Source organism: Balaenoptera borealis (genome assembly GCF_965194805.1).
Source record: "Balaenoptera borealis genome assembly, chromosome: 13".
Classification (NCBI taxonomy): Eukaryota; Metazoa; Chordata; class Mammalia; order Artiodactyla; family Balaenopteridae; genus Balaenoptera; species Balaenoptera borealis.
Genome location: NC_138870.1, coordinates 94,200,475 through 94,217,884, shown reverse-complemented (window position 1 = coordinate 94,217,884; position 17,410 = coordinate 94,200,475). Strand labels below are relative to the sequence as shown.

The 17,410-nt window shown below is 37.8% G+C and overlaps 1 protein-coding gene across 26 annotated transcripts in view; it reads left to right on the top strand.

Moving 5' to 3' along the window:
• The window catches only part of RBFOX2 (RNA binding fox-1 homolog 2), a 266,538-nt gene that overhangs the window by 148,306 nt on the left and 100,822 nt on the right, over positions 1-17,410 (top strand). For 2 of the 26 annotated variants that reach the window (XM_082350348.1, XM_082350346.1), the window contains exon 1: positions 12,277-12,738. The exons of 23 other annotated variants lie outside the window; for them this stretch is intronic. In XM_082350348.1, the coding sequence (XP_082206474.1) occupies positions 12,694-12,738 (45 nt within the window). In that variant the 5' untranslated portion in view covers positions 12,277-12,693. Of the gene's footprint in view, positions 1-12,274; positions 12,739-17,410 lie in introns of those variants that run through there. One more of the 26 variants, XM_082350350.1, reaches the window with a different exon arrangement.

The window sequence follows — 17,410 nt, the reverse complement described above, 5'->3', positions numbered from 1 at the left end:
TCTTCATCTCGGATTTCCTGAGGAGGCATATGGCACTCTTCCGAAAGGGGATATAATTTGAGTTTAGAGGCTCTTAGGATATATTAGTTGGATTGATTGTAATTGAGACACCACTCCCCTGTAGTAGAATAGGAAATCAATTCTTAAGTTTTGACCTTCACATTGAAATTGCACCATATGCCATAGGAAAAGAAAGTACATGTTTGGTCTTGGATCTCCTTGCTTCCACTTTGCAGAATATAACTGCTTTAGACCTTTTGTTCTCTGTTTCTTTCTTTCTTTTTTTTTTTAAGATAATTGTCAATGACCATCCTCTACAAGGCAATCAAAATAATAGATCCCAGCTAACCATAATTTTTTTTTTTCTTATCTCTACTTTTAGGGGTGGGAAGTTTTGTAACTGTATCAAAAGTGTTACTGATTGATTCAGGAACTAGTAACCTACTGTATACCAAATGATCCTTCTTGAGGCCCCATGTGGTTACTGCTCTCCCTCTAATTGTCGGGCGGCTGTTGTTGTTGTAGGCTGCCTAACAGCTGTAGTACCCAGTGCCGTGCCTTACACTCGTAGCACGTGGCGCCTTTATGACATGGGCACAAGCCTGGTAGACTCTGTTAGTCTTCCTCTGCTTATTTCACTTATGACAATTCTACAAGGATTCCTAGATATAAAATGTATAACAGGGCTTCCCTGGTGGCGCAGTGGTTGAGAATCTGCCTGCCAATGCAGGGGACACGGGTTTGAGCCCTGGTCTGGGAGGATCCCACATGCCGCGGAGCAAGTGGGCCCGTGAGCCACAACTACTGAGCCTGCGCGTCTGGAGCCTGTGCTCCGCAACAAGAGAGGCCATGACAGTGAGAGGCCCGCGCACTGCGATGAAGAGTGGCCCCCGCTTGCCGCAACTAGAGAAAGCCCTCGCACAGAAACGAAGACCCAACACAGCCAAAAATAAATAAATAAATTAAAAAAAAAAAAGGTATAGCAAACCATTGCATTATGAATTAAAACTGACTTTAGAGCTATTGATATATTCAGCTATACTTTATTTTTCAGTGAAATGGGTACAGAGTCTTTTTAATGCATATATGTTTATGAATGTTTACTTTGCTATTTACTTAAAAGGAAATGAAAGGATCTTCTTTGCAAAAACGAGAGATGAGTCTTCCTCACTGGAAATACTGTAATGCTGACATTGCGATTGTGAGAAGTGGAAAGAAGTTGTTACCAGGATCTAATTTTAAGAATCGGAAAAATCTGGGGTTAAGAAACTCACTGTCGGTGATGGAGTGATTGTGTATCTGGATGCTTTGCCAGAAGTGAGGAGGGGCAACTGTGATTTCTAATCCGCTTTGGGGGGAAGCTCCATATCAGGGCTGCACATTCAGTGAAGCAGCCCCTTTATCATAAAGAGAATTTTAATTAAAGAATGTTCTTGAATCATGAGCAGAGTAAGCGACAGCTGGCTACACTGGGCGTTTATCTCCTTCAAACCACATTACCAGTAATTGCTGTATTAAATCAAAGTCAGAAGAGATTATAGGTCTGAATCAAGCCAAGGGGCTGGTGCCAACCCAAGGGTTCCCACACTGCTGCATTGCTGCTGTCAGAGCCCTGTTCCTATCCCCAGTAGGGATGAGTGTCAGGTAATGCCTGACAGTTCATCTATAAGGCATGAGCGTGATGAACACAATCCAAGAAAAGAGGCAGTTACATGTTCAAGACTTTGTGGCCTCGCCTTTTGGTTAGCTTTTCGTTTTGAACACGAGAGTACGGTTTCTCATTGTGTTTCGGTACTACTAGACAGAACATGTTACCTGCCTTGCACTTGAGGAGATTTGCTTTGGGATAAAAATCACTTGTACTTTCTCTGCTGTTTTACTTAATAATATTCCCTTCTTGATCAAGCATGATCTTCTCACTTTGAGTAATTCCTTCAAGAGAAATGTATTGCCCTACACTGCCTATGCTTAGGAGCTCCCCCTTCCTCCTTCTGACACAATTATGTAGCTCTTTATATACTTTCTGCTTCCTATTGAGGCCACTTATTCCTCAGATAATTGATCTGGCTTCATAAATCAGGTAATTCTGAATCTCCTTTAAATGCCCTTCTTAAATTATTGGAGATGATGCTGATGAAAATGATGATAACAGTAACTATAATATATTTGCTATATGCAAGGCATTCATATGTTAACTGATGCAATCATCACATCCACCCTATGAGGTAGGTAATTCTTTTTCCAGATGAAGGACCTGAGGCAGAGCTGTTAAATAACTTTTCCAAAGTTACACAGCTAGAAGTGATAGAACTACAATTTAAGTCCCAGTGGTTTGGTTTCAGAACCCTGGACTCTTAATCACACAGTGTGTTGCTTGTGTAGACCAATCAGACCTAATACCCAACACTCTGCTGGGTATTAGGAATATTTTAAGGAATAAAATAGATTCTATTGTGCCTGCCCTCCTGGAGTGGGAGAGGCAGAAATAATATGTATGACAAGTTGGAAAGGATATGTACAAGTGCTAAGAGTGTATGTAGCAGGGGTCTAACCTAGACTAATCCAAAATAGTTTTCAGAAAAACTTGCCTTCTTGCTTCTGCTTATATCTCATACCGCTATACCCATAGTCTTCCTTTTGATAAGATTTTTTCTGTAATGTTTTAGGGCATACTGGGGACTTTCCCCTACATCCCCTTACCAGTCCACACACCCCCTGCAAAGAAAATAACTAGCCCTCTGCAAGTTCATTGCAGTAAGTAGGGCAGGAATTCATTTAATTTTAAAACAGCTCTATTGAAGTATAATTGATATACAATAAACTGCAAATATGTAAAGCTTCTAATTTAAGTTTTGACATATGTATACACCCATGAAATCATCACCACAACCATGATAATAAATACATTAATCATCTCCAAAAGTTTTCTTGTGCCCCTTTGTAATCCTTCCAATTCCCACCCACTCCCCGCACATTTCCAAGCAACCACTGGTCTGCTTTCTGACACTATAGATTAGTTTTCATTTTCTATTATTTTATAAAAAGGGGATCATACAATAAATACTCATTTTTACCTGGCTTCTTTCGCTCATTGTAGTTATTTTGAGATTCATCGATGTTATTTCATATACCAGTGGTTCATTTATTTTTATTGCCAAGTAATAGTCCAGTGTGGATATACCACAATTTGTTCATCATTTATCTGTTCATGGACGTTTTCAGTTTTAGGCCATGACACATAAAGCTGTTACGAGTATTCATGTACAAGTCTTTATATGGATATATGTTTTCATTTCTCTTGGGTAAATGGAATGCATGGACCATATGGTAGGTGTATAATTAACTTTTTCAGAAATTGCTGAACTGTTTCCACATTGGTTGTACCATTTTACATTCCTGCCAGCAGTATTTGAGACTTTCTGTTCCTCCATAGCCTTGTCAGCACTTGGTATTGCAGTCTTTTTCATTTTAGTCGTTCTAATAGGCAGGTAGTGGTATTGTTGTGGTTTTAATTTCCTAATAAGTAGTGATATTGAGCATCTTTTCAAGGGTCTATTTAGCATCCCTGTATATTCTTTGTTCAAGTGTCCAAATCTTTTGCCTATTTTTAAAAAAAATGGATTACATGTTTTCTTATGGTTGAGCTTGGAGAGTTCTTATATATTCTGGATATCCTTCACCAGATATATGCTTTGCAAATGTTTTCTGTCAGTTACGGCTTGTCTTTTTATTTTCCTCACAGTGTCCTTTGAAGAGCAGAGCTTTTAATGAAGTCCAATTTATTAATTTGCTCTTTTATGAATCGTGTTTTGGTATCATATCTTAGAAATCTTGGCCTAATCCAAGGTCGCAGAGGTTTTCTGTTTGAATCTTTATAGTTTCATGTTTTACATTTTTAGGTCTATGGTTCATTTTGAGTTAAATTTTGTATATGGCATAAATTATGGATCTAGGTTCATTTTTGTTGCATGTGGATATCCAGTTGTTCTGGTACCATTTGTTGAAAGGACTTTTCTTTCTCCACTGAGTTGCCTTTGCACCTGTGGATCTATTTTTGGATCTTCTATTCTGTTGCATTGATCTATTTTTCTATCTTGACACCAATACCGCACTGTCTTATAGGAATGTGAGTATTAGGGGATTCAGTAGACTTCAGAAGAGTGGTAATGAGGTATGCTATACCTCAGATAATAGCATTTGCTTTTAGCACATACTAGAAAAAAGACAGTCGTAATCTTCAAAAACCTATTTTTGAATAGTGGAATGAAGTGGAGAAAAATACTATGTTCATGGGCTGGAAGACTCTATATTCTTAGGATAGTAATTCTCCCCAAACTGATCTATAGATTCAGTGTAATCCCGATCAAAATACAAGCAAGATTTTTATAGAAATTAATAAGCTGATTCTAAAATTCATGTGGAAATGCCAAGGACCTAGAAGAGCCAAAACAACTTTGAAAAAGATAAACGAAGCTGGAGGACTAACACAGCCAGATTTCAAGCTCCAATAATTAAGATAGTGTGGTGTTGGTACCAATATTAAGATATACCGTTTAATGTTATGCAATGAGATTGTGTCTGTTAGGTTTTGCGGCATAACAAACCTCCCCAAAACTTAATAATGGCTTAAAACAATGTTAATCATTTATTTGCTCACAGTTCTGTGGGTCGGGAATTTGGGTGAGTCTCCTAGTACGGGGAGGCTGGGCCCAAGTGGTCTAGGACGACCTCACTTTCAGGTCTGGCCGTTGGCAGCTAACTAACTGGTGGGAGGCGCAACTGGGGCAGCTCATCCCTCTTCCGCTTGGCTTCTTACCCTCCACAGTTCTTCACGTGGTTGGCTCAGGGTTCTGGAGAGGAGCAGGGGAGGGCCAATCCCTGTGGACAAGCACCTGTCAGGCCTCTGCTTGTGTCACGTTTGCTGATATCCCAATGACCAATGCAAGGCACAAAGCTAAGACCAAATTCAAGAAGTGGACAGAAAATTTCACCTCTTGATGGGAGGCTGTGAAATATTGTGACCATTTTTGTAATCTACCACAGAGATATTATGAGTTAGTTGAGATGAAACTTTCTGTGGAGGGTAAAAGTCTCTATTATATAAGGTAATTATGTGGAATCATTTGTAGACATATTTCTCTAACAGTATGAGAATATTTACAGTTATTTTCTGTATGTAAAGGTTATACCTTTACCCTTATCTTTTATGTACTATCTATCTTTGAAGATTTAAAGTGAATGTCTGTTGTCTTATGATTTATGGATACATTTTACCTTAGTAATACTGATTTAGAATGAAAGCGTAATGAAAGACACTTCTAACAAAAATGCTAACTCCTGGCCTCAGAGACTGCATGCCATGTCTGTCACTCCAAATAGAAGAATACATTTCAGCCATAGCATGGCACCCCTGTTATTACGCATACTTCCTTTTGTACCATGTGTCACACAAAGGAGTGTTTCTGTACTTCACCGTGATTTGCTCTTCTCTGGCAGATATAATTTAAAGCATTTCCACTGGTGTAGAAAATTCAACAATTCTCACAGTACCTTAGAACCAGTGGAAGTCTTATATGAATATTTTTGAACAGGCGTTTGACTTTGTTGCATATATTTACCCGCCTGCCTTTCTGTAAGCACCCTAAGTATGGCTTTGCTTATGCCATGCTGGTTTGTGCATTTGGAATGCTGTACCACTGCCTCAAAGCTCCCCACCATCGACCCCAATCCATCTGGAAAACTCTTACTAGCTTTCCACAATTCATTTCCAGCATTAACTGCTTGTGAGCTGTTCCTGGGCTCCTCCACCCTCAGAAATTAGATGGCAGCAGTGGTGGCTGCAGCAGCAGTTGCCTCTTTATTTTTCTCCCAAGCCATGTTGTGATAGGTATGGCATTTATCACATGGTGTTTTGGTACTTACTATTTTCTGCTTTCTCTCCCCTATTGTCAGCTCTTTGAGAGCTTTTTCTATTCCTAGGACTTCATACAGTGCTAGAGGCATCTTGGTTGAATGAATGAAGGTTAACTGAATGAACAAATAAGAGATGGTCTGTGCATGGTGATTAATTCATTTACCTCTGATTTGTATTTTCAAGTAATAAAATGCAGACCCTCCCTTTCATATACTGATGGGCATATCTGTGTAAAAGGTACTGGCTTAATTCTTTGAGAGAAATACCAAGATGAACTGACACGTCCTACCCCTAACGAAATCATCCAATTAAAAAAGTATGCCTAAAAATGCATAGAGAGTGGTAAGTGCTATAAACCAGCTACAGATAAAGCATCTTGAAGTTCAGACAAAAGAGAAATTATTTCTGGCTGGAAGTAATCAGGGGGAGCTTAATGGGGCAGATAGCCTTTAAGGTAGGCCTTGAAGGGGTCCATTTTCAGATGTGAACACTTTGAAATGGGTAAGAAAACAATATAATCAAAGACACAGAAGCAAAAAACAAAACAAAAGTCCACCTTGATAGAGGCAGCAGTGGGTAGTTGAATGTATCAATAATTATTTTTGCATTTACTTGCCACTTGGAAGACCAAAAAGTAGCCCAAGGTAGAAAGTTTTATTAAAGTAGGCATTGTGTCTATTTTTCATTCTGATCATGAATTTATCAATTTTACTGCCATCTTTTTACTGATATTACTGAAACAGCTCTCTCTCAAAACTTCTCTTGGTCTCCTACTTGCTAAATTCAGTCATCTTTTCTAAATTCTCATTCTCTTTAACCTTTCTGTATCTCTACTTGACATTGTTATATACTCATCTCTGGTATCAATTTATGAAATACTTTCCCTAGTGCAAGGGACACAGGATAGTAAAGAAAAGTAGAAGAAAGTAACACATGTCCTCTGTGTCCTGGCTTTTGTGAATAGTACACAATCCTGCTTAATCTTTTTATCCTTTGTTGCTATTTCTGCCTTCTAGAAGTGAGTATTCCTTAAGGTTCTATTTTCAGCTCTTTGCCTTGTATCAACTGTTGTCTCTTTCCCTCTTCCCTCCATCCCTCCTTCCTTCTCCTCTCCCTCCCCACCTCCTCTCTCTTTCCCTTCCTCCCTCTTTCTCCCTCTCTTTCCTTTTTTGAAGTACGTGGTTGATGTTCAGTACACGTTGTGGACTAAATCATTGCAGCCTTACTGTTCCTCCCAGACTCCTCTTGGATCTTCATTTCTAACCCTGACCTCTCTTCCGGGGCTGCCACCTACAACTCTGAGTACTTGTTAGACATTTTCTATTGGACCTGCCACAACTTCAAACCAGTTCATGCTTCTGATGTCTCTCTTTTAGCAGTGTTACCCTTATTTGGCCAGTCAACTAGACTTAGAACCTCAGTGTTATATTTAATTTCCTTTGCCCTTATACCCTTTTTCTGAACAGTCTCCAGTTCCTGTGAATGCTGTCCTTGTAATGTCTCCTACATCTATTCCTTCTTTATTTCTACTGTTAACTTGTGGGTTTTGCATTAATAATCTGTAGACTGTTTATAACCGTAGCCCCTGGGACTTCCCTGGTGGTCCAGTGGTTAAGACTCCACGCTTCCAGTGCTTCCACTGCGGGGGCACGGGTTCGATCCCTGTTCGGGGAACTAAGACCCCACATGCCATGCGGCGCACTCAAAAAAATTAAAAAAAAAAAAAAAAAAAGAAAGAAACCAAACAGTAGCCCCTAATTGGCCTCCCCACCTTCTGATTGTTCCCTTTTCCATTCTTCCTGCAGCCACCACAGGCCATTTTCATAAAATGTTATTTTTGTAGCACTGTTTACCTCTCAAACTCTTTAAAGATAAGGTCTGAAATACATAGCCTGATGGCCTAGGTCCTCCACAATGACCCAGACCTACTCTTCTTGTCATTTGCCACTATTCACTCACAGTCAAGTAGACTGGTCACACTGATCCCTATGTAAGTCTTACCTATTTCTAACTACATTATTTTGCCTACATATACATCTTTCTTGATCCCAGCCCCTCCATCCTCATCTGTCTATCTCAAACTCTGTCTCTTTTTGAACTTCTGTGTTATCCCAGTTCACAGCAATCTTTGGAACCTTTTCAGATTACTACTAAAATCAATTTTATACCTTAGAACAGAGGTCTTTGCAATCTTTGCCAAAGCATTCTATCCCAAAGCCTAACTAGTATCTTTGAACACTCTTGGTAGGATTGTGGCGTAGGCAGAAGGGAAAGAAAAGGAGAGAAGAAAACAAGAATGAGAGAGTAGAAAAGAGAAGAATCTCAAATATTTTCTGATTATCCAGTACTGGGTAAGTCTTGAGATCCCTAGGGTTGTAAATGGTACAAATTATACTACAGTGTCACCAACTGTGTCCTCTGGCATGAGACTGATATGGTAATCTGTCTACTTTATCATAAACAAAACTTAAATTTCATAAATCTCAAGATAATTTCTAGGTATCTCACTCTTAAATATCACTAGGTCTCTTTCTCTCCGATATCATTACATTCTGTTTAACAGACACGTTCTAGGTGTGCCAAGTGTTGAAACTTATGGTCTGAATGTCTCTGCTAGTGAGATATATAGAAATATATGAAGGGCCATTTTCTATATTCATGTTTCTAATTGATCAATATACAAAAATTTTAATACTGTAAAAGCATTCATAATACTGCATAGTGTATACTTTTTCAAATGGTGTAATTTGGAATTGTCAGCAAGTAACTCTGAGCTTATTGTGGAGAATTGGTTTTTTTATTTCTGGAATTTTTATTTGAATGAATATAATAGTATTTAAAATTTAAAGGAAATACCTAGTCTGTTCCCTCTGAGGGTGGGGATCACTTAGTAATTTGTGTTGAAAATGTTCACATATTTTTGTTTCTATTTTTAAAATCTCTTTGAAAATGGGAAAAAATATTGAAACGATGTGGAACTTCTGACCCATGCGTAGAATCTCTGTTGGTAAGTAAGGCTACAATAGTCTGCAGAAAGACTGTATGTCAGGAAAGGAGACCCTAACATTTGTAATTTGTAACATTTGTAATTTGATCTTTTGTAGTATGCTGTCTTTTGGGTGAAAGGTTCGTCTTTCTTTCTATAAATGTTTTTTAGAATTTTAGTTTCACTAAACTACTGGTCTTAAATTATAACAATTAAAAAATTTTACAGAAAGAGCTAAGTAAAAGACAAAAAGAAGTACAGGGAGTTGTAACTCACTTATTGAATTATTTTGCCATTTTTCTGAAGGGCTTATTATTTAAACTAGACCTGGGTACTGATTGCTTATCGTCTAAATCCTCCAGTATTAAATGAATTTATATTTATGCCATCATGTTAGGTAAAGCAAATGTGATAATATAGAGGCTGAGAGAGTATTACTGATTTTTAAAATACTGGTATTCAAAGTAAAATCTGGGTTTTTTTTGTTTTTGTTTTTTAAATTAATTTATTTATTTTTGGCTATGTTGGGTCTTCGTTTCTGTGCGAGGGCTTTCTCTAGTTGTGGCAAGTGGGGGCCACTCTTCATCGTGGTCCGCGGGCCTCTCACTATCGCGGCCTCTCTCGTTGCGGAGCACAGGCTCCAGACGCGCAGGCTTAGTAGTTGTGGCTCACGGGCCTAGTTGCTCCGCGGCATGTGGGATCTTCCCAGACCAGGGCTCGAACCCGTGTCCCCTGCATTGGCAGGCAGATTCTCAACCACTGCGCCACCAGGGAAGCCCGTAAAATCTGTTTTGATTCCCTTCAACTTATAAGAAGATAAGTTATAGGAACAGTGAATGCTAATTTAAATGTATTTGACAGATTAGAAGTTTATCTCTAAAGAAATAAATGAAAACCACTATCCCACCCCCTGGAGGTGTTGGTTTTGTTTTATGCCTATAATATGTATGTGTGTCAATGTGTGTGTGTATAAATATGTACTATATATGGCATATATTGGTGTGCATGTCAACCAGTAAGTTATATATGTGTGTGTATAAATATATAACATATGTAACTTACATGTGAGACACATAAAGCTTATAAATTACATATATAATTTATTGATTAACATACACGCAGACATATATGTGCATTTACAAATATGAAATTACATCCTAACCATTATTCAACAGTATAATTTTTTTCACTTAATAATGTATCAGTCACATCTTTTCACCATGTATGTATAGATCTATCCTCAAGAAGAATTTAAAGCTCCAGAGATTGATGAGACCCTCAATAACATATCTGGGGACCACTTTCAGGCTGAACTTAGAACAGTTGTTCTAGAATTTGAGTTACAGTCTATCATCTTAAATACAACACAATTTGGGAAAATTCCGTCTTCTGTGATTAATTAATCAGATATTGAACTGAGTTAACTCATGAAGGTTAAGTTTGTCAGCCTCACAGCCCTGTATGATTTATAAGTATCATTATTTCCCAGCCTTTATATCAAGAGAATCTTGGTATCAATCATATCAAGAAGATGTAATAGTGATTCAGATGCTACTTTATAAGTATGTGTGTGGCCAGTACCGCTGTACTGCTGGACATGAAATGAAGTAGAGGGAAGGTGGGAGGGCAGAGCGTACAGGAGGAAGAAGGATTGGAGAATGATTTCATTAGAAGGGAAAATTTAGTATAAGTTTTTATCACAGAAACATCCCTATTGTTATTTCTTTATTACCATTTTAATAACTGTATAGGGGGCAAGTAGAATGTATATTATAGGCCCTTAAGGTATCAGATCAAAAATTTTATAAGGCTCAATCTCTGTTAAGAATTGACACAGCAGCGTCTCATAGTTTTAGTGGTGAGAAAGTGACACTATGGAAGGGTTCATTAAGAGCAGCTTTTTTAAAATGTTACTTCCTGTGTGAGAAGTTGCCCACAGTGTTTAATTTTGGACTGTAACATTGTCTTGCCTTTTGGTTTTACCTGTGTACTGATCTATTCTCCCATAAACTGCAAATTCCTTGACAACAGAACTGTGCCTGTTCATTCCTCCAGTGCTCAGCACAGTACCTTGTGTATAATAGATCAATAAATTTTTAAAATTATACTGAACTGATTTATTGTTGCCCCTCATGTGTAATACACTTAGAATCAGTACCAGCAATCTGAAGATAATCTAGTACATTGCAGTGGTCCGCCTAATCTCCCAGAACCGATTTAAGGTAAATGCTTAACCAAGAGATAGATCTTAAATGTACTAATAAGGCCATTCTGACTCTTAAAAGAGAATTTCTCCTGAACAATACTAAAATAAATTGCGATGACCATAAAAGGAGAAAAATTGCCCTGGGGGTGGAGTGGGCATGGTAAGAGTTAGTCTCTTACAAATGCAAATAATCCTCATGGGTTAATCTTACTAAAACATGTTATAATATTACTGGCTCTCCAAGATTAGGGAGATCAGAGTCCCTGAAACTAATTTAGAATTATTTATCATTTTGAACTTTTGAATGTTTGCCCCAAGTAGGGGATTTCTTAGGAATGATAGTTATAAATGGTGTGTCTCTCTTACTGAGCATTTATCTTTACTTTCTGCTCACTCTAAGTCCTGTTTGCTAAGAATTACTTAGCAGTTCTCTGGTTTTAGATGGGCCATTTAGGCTCTGAAAGCCAACTCTTTAACCTGCCCTGCATTGTCAGACTGACCTAACACCTGTCTGTATTTGTTACTGCTTTTAGTATCTGTTATAGAAATATGTGTGCACATGCGTGTTTGTATATAGTGGCAGGGTGGGTATAGCAGCTTCCTAAAAGGGGAGAAGCAGCTGGCTTTTCTGAAGAGACCTTTCCACCCCCATCTTTTTGCAAGCAGCCGGAGTTAATCCTTCCGTGTTTGATTGGAACAGCTGAGAGAGTCTCTGGCATATCTGAAGGTCTCCAGTGGACTCATGTTGCCTCAGAGTTGGGGCCACCTTCCTCTTTTCTAGTGCTGATCCTGCCAGCTGTCCTAGCTTCTGTTAAAGCACAGCAGAGGAGGTGTTAAATGATACAAAAACATACAGTGTCATGAAAGAGCTCCTTTTACTGCATGTAACAGTGTGACTTCATTTCTCTCCCATTCCTTTCCACGCAGAAGGATTTTATACTGTTAATCCTAACACCTGTCTGTGCCGGAGACAGTAAGAAGGGTGTGTGTGTTCGTGTGTGTGTGTGTGTGTGTGTGTACACGTACGTGCGCACGCGTGCGCGAAGTCCCGCCCAAGAAGAAATAGAGAATACCAGTCCCATCTGCCTTTCCACGTCCTGGATTGGGAGTGTTCCCTCTGACGTACTTAAAGCCTAGAATATATATATATCACTTTGGATCCTGGATACCTTGTGCTTCCTACCGTTTTTGGTGCCACTTTAAGGAGCCCGCGATCCCTTCCTTGGCTGTCATTCTCTACCTCTTGAGTTTCTGGAGGAGTTGTCAGTTTAAAACCAACAGTAACAGCAAATCTCTAATGTAGTTTTCAGTCTGTAGCTAGTAACTCCGTTGGAGCTTTTTGTTTTTCCCTGAAAAACAGCCATTACTTCTGTGTAGTGTTGAGTCTTATTGGGGTGAAAGCCTGGCCTGAAGCAAGCTCTTTCTTCATTACCTGAGCCAACATACCTATCTGCGTAGACTGGAAGTCAGCCAAGGATTTTTTTTGGTGCTACCAGGTTCCTTTGGACAGGACAGCCAGATCAAACAAGGCAAAAGCTTAGACACTTTTTGTACTGTCTTTATTGGAAGATTTTTTTCCCCTTTGCTATGTATGGTGTATATTGTATGGATTATCAATATCCTGTTGTCCAGGTAAGCTAAGGGTTATAACTTGTTTCTAGATAGTACTTGATGGTGGGATGAAATGCTTATAAGCTTCCTGTCTTCTGACCTGGTACCATTCAGAGCATAGATTTCCCAAAGCTATTTGCTAATTTGCTGTAACAGGAAGTTTGTGTTTTATAGTATTGAGGGCTGGGCAGCGGTGGTTGCTTTCAATCCTAGAAGTTCCGAAGCTTCAGAGGTCCGTGTGTGTGTGGTTACCCACATGCATGTGTGTGTGTGTGTGTGTGTGTGTGTGTGTTTTAAATACTGGGCTTGGCATTATAAATGTAACATAATTAAGCCACCATATATATTATAGTAAACTTCAGGCTTCATTTTGAGTAGATGAGAAGCACAGATGGCGGTTTCCAAATGTTGCTGTATTTTTCAGATAGGTAATATACAGTAGAGGGCACTCTCTTCACACTTAACATTTTTAGACTTTCTATGATGGGATCATTACCATCTTAGTTATTAACTGGTTGAAATCTAGAATCATAAAAATGTAGGGCTTTATCAAGCATATTCCTGAATAGCTATTTGCCTTTAATTAGTAGCAGTACAGTAAATAAAGTTGAAGTTAAGGATTCTGGATTCTGATTCAACCTGTGGTATTAACACCTCCATGTCATGCTCAAATAGCTTCATTTTTCTTGACTTCACTTTCCTTGTATATAAAATGAAGGGGTTGAACTAGGTGATTTTTCATATGTCATGATGCTTTGAAATATTAATTGTACTGAAAATCTAGAATAGGAAAATAAAAATGGTTAATACAATTATATCTGAATTATAGACACTACTTAGTTTCTCAGTTTGGTTTAGTTTGTTTTTATGGCATTTAATTATTTTTTTTTTTTTACGGATTGCCATTTCTTTAATAATTAGCTCCTAAGTTGTGGGTTGGACAGAAATGCATAGGGTTAAAGGAAGTGACAAACAAACCAGTATATCTTATTAGGTATTTTGGTCCTAAAGGCTAACCCACGCTATTTTTAATTGGATCTGTTGGGTAAGCTCTCTAGAGTAAACTCACAACTCTCGTTCACGTCGTGAGCTACCAGTATGGAGTCATGTGGGAGGGGATATGGCTATGTTTCTTTAACTATGTTGTGGGACATTGGTCTATACTACATGTTTTATGTTAACTGTATAACTCTCTGTGATTTTGAGTTATTCAAATCGAGCATATATTTTCCATAATGAGGCTTTGATATATTTGTGGGTCTCATTTATCTGTGAGCTATTTCTCTCCTGGCATAACACAATAGATTGGTCTATGCAACAGCTTAAGGCTGGATGTGTCATGAGACTAGATTAGAAGCAAAGCTTCTTACAAGTAAATATTGATGTTCTTTTGAAGAGAAACATCTGTGAACAGTAAATTTCTGAGACCCAACTAGTAAAGTAATGGACTTGTAATAACTGTAATATAAGTAGTATAAAAAAAAAGCTGAATAAGTAAAAATGTTTCCAAAGAAGATTGAGATGTTGGAGATTTATGAAAAACAGAATTGTAATATGTAAATAAGTTTTTTGATGTAGAAAATTGGCCGTTCTCCCCAGAAATAAAAATTGTGAAGTGGATTAAAGGGTTCTTGTTTAGAAATTATGACATGTTTGATAGTCTTTGGCAGGACAATTTTATTCATTTATGATAAAATGAATTTGCCACCCCAAATCATTAAGATTTAGTACTGTTAAATGTGGTGCTCAGTATTTGAAACAGCACTTTCCTGACTTTGCTCCATTTATTAGGTTTATTCTATCTGAAATTAAGGTAGCTTAGAAATGCAGGTAATGGGATATTAAAATTTAAGAGTACACTCTCCACCACATCAAGGAAGTTAATGTGATTGAAAAAGCAGTTTTAAGTTGAAGGATCCCAAACTATGTTACAGTCTTATTTCTTAATTCTGTTAGGGTAACAGGTTTTTCCAGTGCATTTATAAATGATGGTGCATTTATGATGATTGTTTGCTACCCAAACTGTCTCAACTATAGTTATAAAATTTTCTTTTTAGCTTCTATTATATTCTTGTACTTAGTTAAATCAAAGCTCTTTGTTGCATACTATGAATACTTGTGGTTCTGTACCAGTGCGTTATGCAATTGGACGTTATTGAGGACGTGATTGTACAATATTTATAAAAAATTAAAGGTTTTGCACCTATTTTTTAAATTAAGTAGTTCTAGAATTGCTAATGTTGAGATAATGAAACAAAGTGAGTTCTCAACATAGGGCAATTAAGTATTTTAGGTACTTGACCTTTTATTACTCTTACGGTTAATAAAATCATGCCTGTCTTAAGAGTATGCAATTGAAATTGGTTATTTTATTAGTTATAATTTTTGCAGAACCAAATCTGGGCCAAATCAGTTTAAAATACAGGCAGAGGAAGTAGATAGGGGCTTGCTAGATATGATTTAAAGGACAATGAGTGTAGTCTCCCTACCCATAAAAAATCTATTTGAGAAGCTGTTCTTGAAATTAGTCTTTTGGATTAGACATTTATCACCTCTGACTAGATGGTTAAAATATAACTTGTTAGGATGGCTACTGTCAAAAAAAGTAACAAAATAACAAGTGTTGGCAAGGATGCGGAGAAATTGAAACCCTTGTGCACTTGTTGATAAGAATGTACAATGGTACAGCTGCTGTGGAAAACCATATGGTGGTTCCTGAAAAAATTAAAAATAGAATTACCATATGACCCAGCAATTGTACTTCTGAGTATATACCCAAAAGAATTGAAAGCAGAATCTTGGAAAGATATTTGTATACCCACGTTCACAGCAGCATTATTCACGGTAGCCAAAAGGTGGAAGCAACAACCCAAGTATCCATCAGTGGGTGAATGCATAACCAAAACATGGTATATACACACAATGGAATATTATTCAGCCTTAAAAAGGGAGGAAGTTCTGATACAAGCAGCAACATGGATGAACCTTGAGGATATTATGCTAAATGAAATAAACCATTCACAAAAAGACAGACACTGTATGATTCCACTTATATGAGGTACTTGGCATAGTCAAATTCATAGAGACAAAAAGTAGAATGGTGGTTGCCAGGGGCTCTGGGGACAGGGGGAATGGAGAGTTACTGTTTAATGGGTATAGAGTTTCAGTTTTTTTCTTTTTTTTTTAATTTAATTTTATTTATTTTTTATACAGCAGTTCTTATTAGTTATCTATTTTATACATATTAGTGTATACATGTCAAGCCCAATTGCCCAATTCATCACACCACCCCCCCCCCGCCACTTCCCCCCCTTGGTGTCCGTACGTTTGTTCTCTACATCTGTGTTAGAGTTTCAGTTTTATAAGATGAAAAGAGTTACAGAGACGGATGATGGTGCTGGTAGCAAATTATGAATACACAGTTGACCTTTGAACAGTGTGGGGGTTAGGGGCACCAACCTTCTGCTCAGTCGAAAATCCATGTATAACTTCACACTCAGCCCTCCGTATCAGTGGTTCTGCATCCTTGGATTCAACCAACCACTGATTGTGTACATGTGCAGTGAAAAAAATCCACATGTAAGTGGACTTGCACAGTTCAAACCCATGCTCTTCAGAGGTCCACTGTATTTAATACCACTGAACGGTATAAATGGCTAAGATGGTCAATTTTATGTTATGTGACAACTTGTTGCAAGTTAGGGGTTCCTCTAGTGTCGCAGTTTTTCCTGAGGCAGTTTTACTTAACCTGTCACCCATCGAACACATTGGCTCTGATTATCATTTTGAGGTGAATGGGGCAGTTGGAGGGAGAAGAAGCAGGATCTTACATTTTGGGTGGTGTAGCTGTGTATCCTGATTTGAGGGTTTAGGAGAGCCAAGTACAGCTTAAGGATATTAGGCATCTGGAAGACTGAGAGACAGAAAGTGACCTATCTAAAAGATACATGTGCCTAGAGGATGCTCAGGTCTGCAGAATGCTATAGAGTGACTTAGCCCATAGGCTGTCCACTGCTTTGTGGGCAGATGACCTTGCTGTCAAGGGGGATATATATATATATATATATACTTTAATTTCTCATTTCAAATTAGTTTATTGCTCACCAAATGTTTTTTGAGTTATGTGCCAGATACTATGCCAGGCACAGGGATTTAGTGGTGAAGAAAACCAGCAGAATCTCCAGTAATTTAGTAATAGAGATGTGGCATATTGTATTATTGCAGAAACAGTACACTTCAGTTTTCACCGATTAATCATGTAATTTCTTGATAATCTGGTTATTCATAAACTTGTTTATGTCCCATCCCTTTAAGTATTTGTCTAAGAACCTTTTCCTTAGTCTCTCAGAGAATACAGAGAATGTACACATAATTTCAATTGCATATATGACTCAGTTATCTAGAGTTTGGGATAGTTTAAAGAGATTTTAAGGAGTATTTTATGCAAATCTAGTTAATAATTTATGAAGTGATGTTTTCTAATATCTCTGGCCTCACCTATGTCTTAGTGTATACTATTTGTGATCTTGTTCTAAAGGTTTGATTTGGGGGGACAGGAAATAAATATGAGGATTATTTGTTTTTTATAAGCATATAACGTTTAAAGCACTTGATTTCAAATTTTGCTTACCTTTTTTTCTAGAATGGGTTATATATATCTGAACACTGCCTAACCCTGAGAAGATGAGCTAGG